Source organism: Mesoplodon bidens, assembly GCF_964165515.1.
Source record: "Mesoplodon bidens genome assembly, chromosome: 1".
Lineage (NCBI taxonomy): Eukaryota > Metazoa > Chordata > Mammalia > Artiodactyla > Ziphiidae > Mesoplodon > Mesoplodon bidens.
This window is the reverse complement of record NC_138176.1, coordinates 32,676,089-32,689,326: the sequence shown is the minus strand read 5'-3', so window position 1 is coordinate 32,689,326 and position 13,238 is coordinate 32,676,089. Positions and strand designations below refer to the sequence as shown.

The window sequence follows — 13,238 nt, the reverse complement described above, 5'->3', positions numbered from 1 at the left end:
CTCTATTGTCTTTTTTGGGGTGATGATAATTGTCTGTTCTGCTAAACAATAAGTTTCTTCAGCAGAGAGACTGGGTCCTTTGTCTCTATGCCCTCAGGGACCAAAGCATAGCCAACTCAAAAAATGCTCCTTGAATTAATGTACGCAGCCAAGATAGGACACTGGCATCAAAAGATTTTGCAAAATAATTATTTATACTCAAAAGGAAATGCAAAAATGCTTGTTACCTAGTTACAAGCTGCTCTTTCCTTTTTCTTTTCTCTCTCAAACATTTCTTTTTCCCTAAATTCTGCACTACCTTGGAAAATATATATTATCCCTAGTGCCTCCTTTTTGTTTGTGTATATACTTTTCCCCTAAATCAGATTTCAAGCTCGTTTTCTTTCCTATATTAGCACACCAGAGCCTAGATCGCCTGCCGATGTCCTTTTCAGCACCGCTCTCCCCAACATTTAACCACCTGGCCTGTCTCTCTCTAATTCATATCGCCTCACCTCTGGGTCCTTTAGAGAAACTTTTGTGGAATCTTTGGTCTCCCTCAGTGACCTCACCAAGTTTGAAACCACAAGTGCTAACTCTACATAAAATTCTAAATTCAATCACATATGAATCTTAAAAATGGGTACTTCTGCCCTAACATAAAATGTGTTCACTTGTAATCGTTTTCTTGATTCTCCTGGAGAAAGACATTTTGCCGCATGAAATGCAAGGCTCAGTACAATCTCTTGGCAACTCAGGCTAAATGACCATGTGGAAGTCCACACAGTGTAGGCAACTCAGGCAGCAGCCTGCTGTGTGGAGAGTGTGTGCTCACACCCGCTGTGCGTTCACAGGACCTTCCTATGTGCCAGGCCCTGCCTGGACCCTTTAAACGCACCATCTCATTTAATCCTCATAAACACCCTAGGAAGCAGGTGCCGTTGCTATTAGGGGTCCTCTCTACCCGTGAGAAAGCCAAGCCTGCGGAGCCTAAGGGACTCACCCGAGTGCAAAGCTAGTGATGGGGAGCCAGCCCTGAACTGAACGCAGGCAGGCCTGGAACCTGCCTCCTAGCATCTACCTCCCTGCAGCCAGTGTTTCCCACCACCCAAGAAAGAGGTCTTAATGTCTGTTAGGTACATGATAGAGTTAGGAAGCTTGGAAACCCCTAAAACCAAAGCAGGAGGAACAGCCTGGGCTCACACTCAGACAGCTCTGCGAGCTGAGACTGCCTCCCCTGCACGTCCCTGAGCTGCCAGCAGGGCGGTGGGCTGTGGAAGATGTTTACCACAAGAGACATCCCTAGATAAACCACTGCAATTACATCCCCCCTTTTATGTAGGTCACTCTTAGCATTGACATTCTGCTGAACTAAGACAGGGTTGGGCAGATGCCCTTAGGGAATAAAACTGTTAGCTCTGAGTTCTCCAAACAAAGAAGCCCCTGTACCAGAGAACGGTCTCCTCATCTCCTGGACCCTTGCCCAACAAAACCTCCAAAGACATCACTCCCCACAGCCTGGGTCCAACCATGGGGAGGAGGGAGGGACTGCAATAAACTAGAGGGAATAAAGTTGAAAGAATAATCGTCAAGACACACGAAGACTGGGTTTCCCATCAGCAGGAACAGCATTTGCCTCTGAGATGAGCAAATGTTCTATAGGCCATTTTCTTCTCTTTTACAGAATCAAAGACAATGTGCAGGCTAGCTCCAGGGGATACGTGACCAAGAGTAATGACATGGAACTAGGGAGCGGGAAAATCTTACAAAAAGTACCCAGTTAAAGACTCCATTGATAAATGCCCCCAATGAACAAAGTAGTTTTCTGAAAATCCATGCAGAAAATTGGCATAGGGGACAATGCTACAAAACAGATTTGCCAAAACCATTCTCAGCTCTGGGGCAGGGGTTTGAAGGTAGCTGCGGTGGATTGTTAAAATAACAAGTCATGACTCCTAACATCCGTATCCCTCTGCAACACAAAATTGCAACTCCTCCCATTCAGAGGTAGAATCTCTTTCTTCATCACTTGAATCTGGGCTGGTCCTGTGCCTTGCTCTGGCCAACAGAACGTGACAGAGGTGATGTCATGCACATCCTAAAGCCTGGGTCTTAAGAGTCTTAATGAGTATTGCTGTGGGAGCAATCCCAGGCAAGACCAGAGAAGAATGAATCAGAATGACCCACAATGTCATAAAAAATAAGTTTTTATGAACTGTGAAGTTTGGGGGTAGATTGTTGTACAACAATAGATAACATCATGTTAGCAGAAGGGGACTTCTGTCGCCCTTTGACACCTTCAGGGAAGCTGCTCCTCTCCTAACTAGCCACCCATCACACCCATGTGCTGCTCCCTTGCCAATCTCCTTTCTAGGTGGACTTTTGATGGGGAACTGTTATTTCATGTGTTTGGTCCATGGGTTTCCACTGGTCTGTGCTGATAAAATGCTTCACGCTGACAATGGTGTTAAAACGGTTGTCTCCTGAGGGGCACAAGGGATGGCATTACGGGTTAGAACTAAGAAAAAAAAAGAATTTTTTTTTCTTGAAAGAGAAGAAAAGAAATGTTGGTGCCAGAAGATAGTCTGTCTGCACTCTTGCCTCGGCCTCTGGCACATCGCAGGCATGGAGAAGGCAATGCAGTTTCTACATCCCATTAGTAGTAATTTATCCAAAATTTCCTACATAATAGAAACTTGTAGATTCTTCTTAATGAAGTGACCACTGTAACTGCATGTGGAAAGAACTACAATGAGACGATGGCCATTTCTTCCCTCACCTAGTCCCCAGCACTGCGGATCTCCTGTCTCCTTCAACTCATTCATTAATTTATTCATTTAACAAATATTTATTGAACAGCTACTCTGTGCCAGGCACTGTATTGGGTGCTGGGGATTAGAAGAGAATGCGATAGTCTCTGTCCTCAAAGATCTCAGTCCAGTGAGGGAGAGGAGAATGCAACAGATAAATATTAATAAATAAATTTATAAGAATAATTGATAGATAAGGTATAAAGCAATATGAAGAGTTTGGACAGCTATAAAAATAAGACCCAAGGTACAAGCTTCTCACCTGGACCAACTTGACTTTGATTCCCTGAAAAAAATCAATACTTTGGCTCTACTTAGCCGCCTGCAACCCCTGGGGCCGATGCGATGTGAGCTGGCTATTCCCTAAACCATTTTCCAAACCTGAATCAGTCCCACCTCCACACCCAAGCATCCCACCTCTGACATCTGCAGAGGGGCCACTTATCCTGACTCTCACACTCCCAGGGTAGGTCCCTCAAAGTCTCAGTTTCCCAGCGTGGAAGAGGAAGCCTCGGATTTCCAATATGGCAATGAGTGCGATCATATCTGTCAATCCCTCACCCATTCTGGGTAAGAAATTACAACCTGAAATGTGCGAGCTGGAAGGGGCTCAGGGAACATCTGGTCCAACTCTCTCATGAGGGAACTGAGGCCCAGGGAGGTGGCGATTTGACCCTACACACAGCTGCCCCTAATTACTGTCTGGAGCTCCTTCAACAGCAAGGTACATGGGAGAACGAGGGCTAGAGTCCAGCCTTTGACTCTCAGTTCAGTGGTCTAGTCACCACATCACATTGCCTTCTGTGTCTTCTGATAAAGAGCCAGGAGAAGAGTAAAGAAAACAGGGTAGGTCACTCCCATGCCAGTTGTTCAAAGATGCTGACTTTGGCCAAACTCCTCCCATTAGCATTCTGGAGAGCCCCTGCCTGGGTGCAGGATGGCCATCCTAACTAACTCAGCTGTGTGGCCAGAGCACAGAGCCCCCATGGAACGGGGGATGCTGAGGGTTGGAGGATGTCTCCCACGGTTCTACGACCTCATCAACAGGATGCTTTCAGCAGCCGTACCCAACAGCCAAGCAGCCTGGGTAAATAGTTTTCCTTCCACTCCCAAGAGCACTGTGTCTCCTGACCTAATGGTTTCCTTTGATCTTTATGAACACAGAGACTCATGAAATGAATTGTTTCCCTCTTTGCTATGACTTGCTAGGAAGCACAGGGCAGGGTTTTCTGCCAACCCCAACAAAGGGTACATGACTTTATGGCATATATTCTGAATACCAAATTGATGCCAAGCTTCAACTTAGCCATCTACCCTTGTATTTCCCTCCTTCTATCCCCAAGTTTTCTCACCTAGTTTTTTTTCTTGTATATATTGGGAATCACCTCAAATCTTTTTTAATGATTAAATAAATAAAGAGCAAAGAAGCTGGTTTTAAGAAGAGACTGAGGGAAAAATGCCAAGAGAGAATACTCGCACTGTTTCTCCTTTAAGTCAAGAGTGGAAAGACCTACAAAACTGGGACTAGCAGGGGAAAACTTCTATATACAAAACACTTATATGATCTAGAAGCAAGGGCAATACAGAAAATACTTAACACTGGGTCCAGCACAGCACGAACTCATCAAAACAGATCCTGCTGATGCCAGCTGTAAATAACTGGTGTGACCACGCTTGAGGAAAACAGCTACCATCATGCACGGCCAGCAGGCAGGAGACCTGGAGTTGTGTTCTCACTCCAATCCCAGCTACCTGCGTGCCCACCAGCTGGCCGGAGGCTCATTTTCTTCTAAAATGAACCCATGATTTACCACCCTCCCAGCTCTGACACAGTCTAGGTTCCAATAAACCACACTGCTTCTAGGAGAACTGGTTAGCGTCACCATGCTTACATCAAGGACGTACTTTAGAAGATACCCACCCCCACTGGAAATTTTACACAGAGCCTCTAAGTTATTATCCCAGCTAACCTCCTGATAATTTCCCTTTTCCAGTTTGCTGCTTGTGACATGAGGGCATGATGAAACACCAGCTTCACAATGGGATTCAGTCTTATTAGCGGGAACCTGATTAGATTATATTTCACTGCAGCCCAGAGGCCACTGTATTTCAAGGACAGACACGCCAACTGTGTTAGGGACATGCAGAGACCCGCTCTCCGCAGACCTCCAGGAATCCGACCCAAGCCTGCGGCAGGCACAGTACAACACAGACGAGGCATAACCATAGATTCCGACCTTGAGAAGGTGTTCCGGGCGTAGTGCATGATGCTGTCAAAGTCGTACATCTCTCCCAGAGAGCTCACTTCCCCAGCTTCCATTTTTAAGAAATTATACTCCTGACCTGTGACACAACACTCTGTTAAGGCCTTTGAAAACCAAGGCAGGCACCTGAAAGGAGGCACAGGAGGGAGAAGGAGGGCCCATAGCAACTTCCAAGAGCTCTGTTAGCCCAATCAGACAAATGACAGGTTTGGCGGTGGTTCTTGTTGTTTTTAACAGATTGGAAATTTGAAACAGAACAGCACTATGTGGTCGCACCCCACCACACAACACCCCTCCCAAAATGACACTCAAAACTCCTAAACTCGGGCTTCCCTGGTGGCACAGTGGTTGAGAGTCTGCCTGCCGATGCAGGGGATACGGGTTCGTGCCCCGGTCCGGGAAAATCCCACATGCCGCGGAGTGGCTGGGCCCGTGAGCCATGGCCGCTGAGCCTGCGCGTCCGGAGCCTGTGCTCCGCAATGGGAGAGGCCACAACAGTGAGAGGCCCGCGTACCGCAAAAAAAACCCAAACAAACAAACAAACAAAAACTCCTAAACTCAGTTAGCAGACAGGTTAATTATCAGTCTGATTGCTCAAAAAAAATTGTTTTTAAATCTCTAATCTTGCTATTGATGGAACAAAAGAAAACAAATCCAAGAGTTAACTTCAACCCCACATTCACAATTCAGGATCTCGAAAGCATTTTTAAGGCAACTATATTATTCAACCAGCTACTTTCATGTTCAATATGAATTTATATATAAAACTGTTTCACAGGAGGAGGTATTTTAAAGAAATCTAGACACTATCTGCCTTGGGATAGGCAGGAATACTGTTTTTACAAGTACTGTATCTTAATTATATTTCAGTTTCAAAAATATGTTGCCTACATCAGCAAAAATGAGTCTTAGAAAAGCAACCGGGAGAACTCTTTTTCTGGCTTATCAGCTTTGATGCTGCAACAGTGTTCTGGTAGATTCTGTTCCTGTTAGGAAATGGAATTGGATTTCATTGTCCTTTACAACGTGGAAAGTTATATCACTTCTGCTCTCTCCTAAAAGCTCTGGCAGATGACCTCCCAGGAAGGGCCACCGATGGACAGTGCTGGTGACAAAGGCCTCCATACTTATAAACGAGTGTTGTCTGCTCCCCGCCCCCCTCTCTTTACTCCTTCCTGACCCCATAGATGCCACCTGCCTGACCGGTGTCTTCCAGGCTCCATACAGACTCCTTACCTGGCTGGATGTTCTCTCTGATGATGGTGACGTGCTGGTCTCTGTCTGGCCGGGTGTGTTCATGCCAGAACCCGACCACGTGGCCCAGCTCGTGCGCCACAATCCCAAACTTGTCACAGTTTTTCCCAATGGATATGGCCTGCGGGCCTCCACCTCGGCGCCCAACATAGGAACAACAGCTGGACAGTTGCAGAAATACCCAGGTCAGCAGATCAGGGAACAGCAAGAGTCTAACACCCCTCCCTTGGGTGTGTGTGTGTGTGTGTGTGTGTGTCTAAAAGAAACACAGACTTGAGAGCTGAAAATGATCTCATTGTCTAACTTCCCTCTCAACGCAGAAATTCCCTCCAAAAATGGTTCTTGACCTTTATGGTGGTCATGGATCCCCTTGAGAATCTGAAGAAAGATATGGCCTCTCTTCCAGGAAAAAAGCACCTAACTTCCCCCACCCCCGAATCTCCCCTGGACCATCTCTGATGACAAGGAGGAGACAATGGTTTCTGTAAAGCATGAGTCTTGATACTATTACCAGAGGAGCCTTAGAGATGGCTCCCCTTCTGGGCACAGTTATTTTTTTAAATATATATTCATTATTCCTAATATAGAAAAGTATAAAACATAAATTAAAATGGCCCATAATCCCACCACTCAAATAACTTCTATAAAACGTTTAAAAAGTACATGCCCATGTTACAAAAGATTTAAGTATTAAGGCTCCAAAGATAACCACTGTTAACAGTTTCTTGAATGCTATTCCAAAATATGTAGTACATCTATGTACATATATTCTTTTAATTACAAAATACACCATGTACATTGTCCTTCATCTTGCCTTTTTTCCTCCTTAATTTATAGATCTTCTTATAACAGCACATGTAGACCTATCTAATTTTTTTCAAAGCAACATAGTATTGAAATTTATTTAATCAGTCTCCTATTAATGTACATTTAGACTGACTCCAGTTTTTGCTATTTAAACAAAGCCTCAGGGGAGAGGGAGACAAAACAAACAACAAAATGCAAAACAAAGAAACCATTAGGGTCTTTCTTGTTTGTGGTAGGGTAAATTCCTAGCAGTGGAATTAATGGAAAAAAGAGTATGTGCGTTTGATATTTTGATAGATACTATCAAATTGCAATCCCAAAATGTTGTGTCTCTTTATATGCCCACTAACAGTATATTAAAAAGCCCTGTTTCCCCACAACTGGGCCAGCACTGGTTTTGCCGAACTATCTTTGTCAATTTGATAGGTGAAAAGTGGTATTTCACTGTACTGAGGTTGGATAGTTTTTCATGTTTTACGTGACATTTATTTTTTTTTCTTGTGAACTGTGAGATCACATCTTCCCCCAATTTTGGGGGGGTTGTTCATCTTTTTACTACTGATTTGTAAGAACGCTTTGTACATTACGGGATCAAGTCTTTGACTATCAGACGTGTTACAAATATTTTTCTTGCTTTGTTATTTCTTATTTGACTTTGTTTTTTGTGTGGTTTTTGTCATATAAAAATTTAAAAGTTTAATGTCATGTCTTTATTTTCTTATGTTCTGTTTAGAAAGGCCATCTGCATTCCAAGATTACAAGTAAAATCCACTCTTGCTTCCTTCTAATACTTTTCAAATTTTTGTTTCTTTTTCTTTTCTTTCTTTTTCTTTTCAAAATGTTTGTATCTTTGATCCAGCTAGAATAAATTTTGGTATAAGAAGTGAGGTAGGGCTTCCCTGGTGGCACAGTGGTTAAGAGTCTGCCTGCCAATGCAGGGGACACAGGTTCGAGCCTTGGTCCAGGAAGATCCCACATGCTGCGGAGCAACAAAGCCTGTGCGCCACAACTACTGAACCTGCGCTCTAGAGACCTCGAGCCACAACTACTGAGCCTGCATGCCACAACTACTGAAGCCTGCACACCTAGAGTCCATGCTCCACAACAAGAGAAGCCACTGCAATGAGAAGCCCGTGCACCACAATGAAGAATAGCCCCCGCTTGCCGCAACTAGAGAAAGCCCGCGTGCAGCAACGAAGACCCAACGCAGTCAAAAATAAATAAATTTAAAAATAAATAAATTTTTTAAAAAAAGAAGTGAGGTAGGATTCCAGCTTTATTTTTTTCACAATGAGCTATTTAATTATCCCAATTGACTAATCCATCTTTCTCTCACTCATTTAAAATGCTACCTAAATTTGTGTATAAACATATTCATTTTAGGGCTCCCCTGGTGGCTGCAGTGGTTGGGAGTCCGCCTGTCGATGCAGGGGACACGGGTTCGTGCCCCGGTCTGGGAGGATCCCACATGCCGCGGAGTGGCTGGGCCCGTGAGCCATGGCCGCTGAGCCTGCGCGTCCGGAGCCTGTGCTCCGCAACGGGAGAGGCCACAACAGTGAGAGGCCCGCGTACCACAAAAAAAAAAAAAAAAAAAATTCATTTTAAACTCTTTTGTTCCATATTACCTATTTTTTTTATTGAGTTCCAAATGGTTTTCACTGTTATTATCTTCATTTGCATTTTAATATCCTATATGTTGGGATAGAATACCAAAAACTCCCCTATCTCTGTCCCTGTCACTATTGTTTGGTTTCTCTTTCTCTCTCTCTCTCTCTCTCTCTCAGTTATTTCTACATGAAAAACTCTAATACCATTTGTTCAAGTTCTTAAAATACATATATACACATACCCACATATACATATAAATCAGAATGGCATGAATTTATAGGTTATTTTAGGAAGTCCTGACATCTTTACTATGTTGGGCATTTCCATATCAGGAAATGGTATGCATTTTCATTTTTTCTTCTTTTTTAAGTTTCTTTAGAGTTTTGGCATTTTCTTTCTATAGGTCTGGCATATGTTTGCATTTTTGTTAAGTTTATTCTTAGATGTATTATCTACTATGTTTCTATTAAAGTTGTGATTTTCTCCATTATGAAAGTATATCAAATTATTTCATTAAAGGAAAAGTAATTAATTTTCTGTTTATTAATTTTGTAATCAGTCACTTTAATAGGGTCTCCTTTTGTTTCTGATAGTTCTTCAATTGATTTTCTGAGTTTTTTAGGCACACATTACATTAACTTCAAACAATACAAACACTGGCTTGTTCCTGCCAATATTCATTGTGTTTATCTCTTTCTCTTCTCAAATTACATTAGCTATTATTTCCAGAAAAAAAATGTTAAATAATGGTGGTGATCATGAACATCTTTGACTTGTTCCTGACTCTAACAGAAATGCTTCTAGAATTATCTCTGATAAACATGAAATGTGCTTTAGGAATATATATATGTGTGTGTGTGTGTAAGTCAAGGATCTATCCTTGACATCTCTTCTTGTACTACCTTGACTACTTTTTTAAAACAACAAAGGCATGTCGAAATGTGCAGATGCCTTTTTAGCATCTATTGAGACATGAATATGGTTTATCTCCTTTGATCTATCAATATGTTGAATCATGCAAACAGATTTCCTAATGTTGAACTAGTCTTGTATTCCTTAGATAAACCTTCTTGGCAGCCTACTCTTCTATTCTTTTACTGCTGTGTTCTATGTGCCAACATTTTAGTTAGGATTTTTCATGGCTGTTCATAAGTTAGGCGAGTCAATAATTTTCTTTCTTGGTGCCACCTTTTTCATTAGGAGGTAGCAATGCCATGATACTTCATTAAAAGTAAATTGGAAGAAAGTGTTCTTTTATGCTCTAAAAAACTTAAATTGTACCAGAATAATCTGTTTCTTGAAGTTTTGAAAGAATTCATCTGTGAAACTCTAGATTGGAAGTGTGGGGGAGAAAGTTTTTCCACCAATTTTCCAATTTCTTTCAAAGTTACTGGCCTGTGCCAGCCCTTTATATTTACCTTGAAGTCATTCACATTATCCAGATTTCCACATTTCTTGCCTTAGAGTTTTATAAAGTACTCTTTCATGATTCTGCTGAATCTGTGGTTATTTCCCCCTTTTGCATGTCTGATTTTGTATATTTCTGCTTTGTCACTTTTTTGTCTTAGACTAACCAGTAAGTAGTTTGTCTACAGTTTTTTTGTTTGTTTATTCAAACAATTTACTCTTTAATTTATCAGTCCTATAATGTGTTACCTTGTCCATTTTCTTCTGCTCTCATTAGGTTTGTTTTGTTGTGGTGGTGGGTTTTATGTATTTATTTATTTTGCTTATGTCTTTGAACTGAATATTTCATTGTCATTCTTAGTGATGTGGATATCTGAGGCTGTGGGTTTTCTTATGGACATAGCTTTACCCAGATCTCCTCAATTTTGAATTGTAGGGCTTTCATTATCTAGACTTCTTATCATTTTAATCCTGATTTCTTTATGACCTAAGAGTTGTAAAAAAGGGAACTTTTAACTTACCAGGTAATGCAGGAGTATTTATTCTATCTTTTGTTGTTATTATGTTATTATGTCCAGTTTCACTGCTTTGCAATCAGAGAATATTTTAACGTTATCTCTTTTAGAATTCATTGAGGTGTTATTAATACTTAACAGATGGACAATGTCTACAAACATTCAGTAGGCATTTAAAAAATGTGTTATCAGGTTATAGAATCTGATAGACCCATAGGATCAACTCTACTAATTATATTTTTCCAGTCCTCTACAAATCTCTACTTATTTTTTGGTCAACTTGACATTGATCTACTTGGGTTGACAGACATGAAATAAAGTCTTCTGCTGCTAGTGTTTCTCTCAATTTACCCTTGAAACCCCTGGGGCTTGTTATATGACTTTTAATGCTATGCTATTTGGTACATAAAGATTTATGACTGTTATATTCTCACCGTAGTTTGAATTCTTTCTATTATAAAGTGTCTCACCTTTCTTTTTTTAGTACTTTCTGACTTAAAAAAAAAACAACAAAAAAGCCTGTCTACAACTAGAATTGTGATCCCAGCTTTATTTTTGTTGGTATTTGCCTGTATGCCATCTTACCTTTTACTTTTAAACCTTTCTGGATCATTTTCTTCAGTAGTCATCTCATGTATACAGCATGTAGTTGGGTTTAAGTTTTTGAACTAATATGGGAAACTTTTCAATAGGAGAGTATATCACACTTACATTTATTGGCATAACAGATAGTCATAACCCAGTCATCTTATTATTTGTTATGTTTTCTGGAGGAAGTCTGTAAGCCCATGGAGCCCATAAAATTACATGCAGAATTTTGCATATATGTACATCCATAATGAGGGAGCCCATAGCTTCATCAGATTCTCAGTGGAATCACTGGCCCCATGGTGGTTCAGAACCATTTTGTATGAAACACTCCCAATTCCTTCAACTGCTCCCATGACAGGACATACAGACATCTTGTCAATCTGGAGTCTTCCTCTTGACCTACCTACTTTGTCCCTGGATTGTGAGTTCACTGAGGGCAAGAAGAGTTTCTGACAAATGCTGGGCTTCTATATATTACAGCATATTGGAAACACTTTGTTTTAGAGAGAAAATTCAAGACTCATGAGCCATCTGACTTGTCTGCCTCAGATTCCACTGAGGTGAACTTGCTTTCACTTACCCACAGGTTCTGTAACTGAACACAATAAAGCTTTCTTCATCCGTCCTCTCTATGAAGGTCACACAGGTGTGCTTTTCCCAGTGTCTCATGGCCTGCTTAAAAATGGCTCTCTGGCTTCCTGAAATGACAGGTCCATACCTTCCTTAAATGCTGGCTGGCAACAAACCATGTTCTAATGATCAGAAAAAGCTCATTTGGGGCTTCCCTGGTGGCGCAGTGGTTGAGAGTCCGCCTGCCGATGCAGGAGACACGGGTTTGTGCCCCAGTCCGGGAAGATCCCACATGCCGTGGAGCGGCTGGGCCCGTGAGCCATGGCCGCTGAGCCTGCGTGTCCAGAGCCTGTGCTCCGCAACGGGAGAGGCCACAACAGTGAGAGGCCCGCATTCCGCAAAAAAAAAAAAAAAAAGCTCATTTGGGTGCCCCAGAATAAAAATGAACTAGGACTAAGGATTCCCTAGCTAAGAATACAATATAACTTTCCTGAATTACCAAAATCTAGAGAGTAGGAGTTTGTGAATTGGGAGAGAGGGTAAAAATAGATTTTTCAAAATGTCCCCAGCTTCCCAACTTTTCCTTTGCATTGAAAGTACTTTTCTAAATTAAAAAAAATGTTACTCAGGGGCTTCCCTGGTGGCGCAGTGGTTGAGAGTCCGCCTGCTGATGCAGGGGACACGGGTTCGTGCCCCGGTCCGGGAGGATCCCACATACCGCGGAGCGGCTGGGCCCATGAGCCATGGCCGCGGAGCCTGTGCTCCGCAACAGGAGAGGCCACAACAGTGAGAGGCCCGCGTACGGCAAAAAAAAAAAAAAAAAAAAATGTTACTCAGGTTATTCAATTTGGCAATTTTAGGCTCTTGAAGTAAATCACCAGCACTGCATTCCACCCCTTCATTATATTTTATACCTATAGGAGGGTATTCCCACATGCTCTATAAATTCTATTTACATGTACATTCATGCTACTTTTGCATTGGGGTTCAGTGTTTGCTGGGGGATCCTTTTTTTTCAAATATAATAATCCTGTTGTATCATTCTTTTTTTTTAACATCTTTATTGGAGTATATTGCTTTACAATGGTGTGTTAGTTTCTGCTGTAGAACAAAGTGAATCAGCTATATGTATACATATATCCCCATATCTCCTCCCTCTTGTGTCTCCCTCCCACCCTCCCTATCCCACCCCTCTAGGTGGACACAAAGCACTGAACTGACCTCCCTGTGCTATGAGGCTGCTTCCCACTAGCTATCTATTTTACATTTGGTAGTGTATATATGTCCATGCCACTCTCTCACTTAGTCTTGCTGGGGGATCCTTGAGCCTAGTTTTCTGCAAGTCCTTTGAAAACAGATGAATTTCACACTTCCTCTGAACCTTTCTTCATATTTCCCTGGTTAGAAATTGGAAAAGCAATAAGTAAATTGGG

At 42.0% G+C, this 13,238-nt stretch overlaps 1 protein-coding gene across 2 annotated transcripts in view; it reads right to left on the bottom strand.

Annotated features, from left to right (window-relative positions):
• TLL2 (tolloid like 2) overlaps window positions 1-13,238 on the bottom strand; it is a gene marked incomplete at its 3' end in the record, with an annotated part of 140,217 nt that overhangs the window by 42,931 nt on the left and 84,048 nt on the right. Inside the window, exons 5-7 of one of the 2 annotated variants that reach the window (XM_081232006.1) lie at window positions 11,816-11,929; window positions 6,290-6,468; window positions 5,027-5,132 (exon numbers count right to left, since the gene is read on the bottom strand). In XM_081232006.1, coding sequence (XP_081088132.1) covers window positions 5,027-5,132; window positions 6,290-6,468; window positions 11,816-11,929 — 399 coding nt within the window. Of the gene's footprint in view, window positions 1-5,026; window positions 5,133-6,289; window positions 6,469-11,815; window positions 11,934-13,238 lie in introns of both variants that reach the window. The other variant, XM_081232005.1, reaches the window with a different exon arrangement.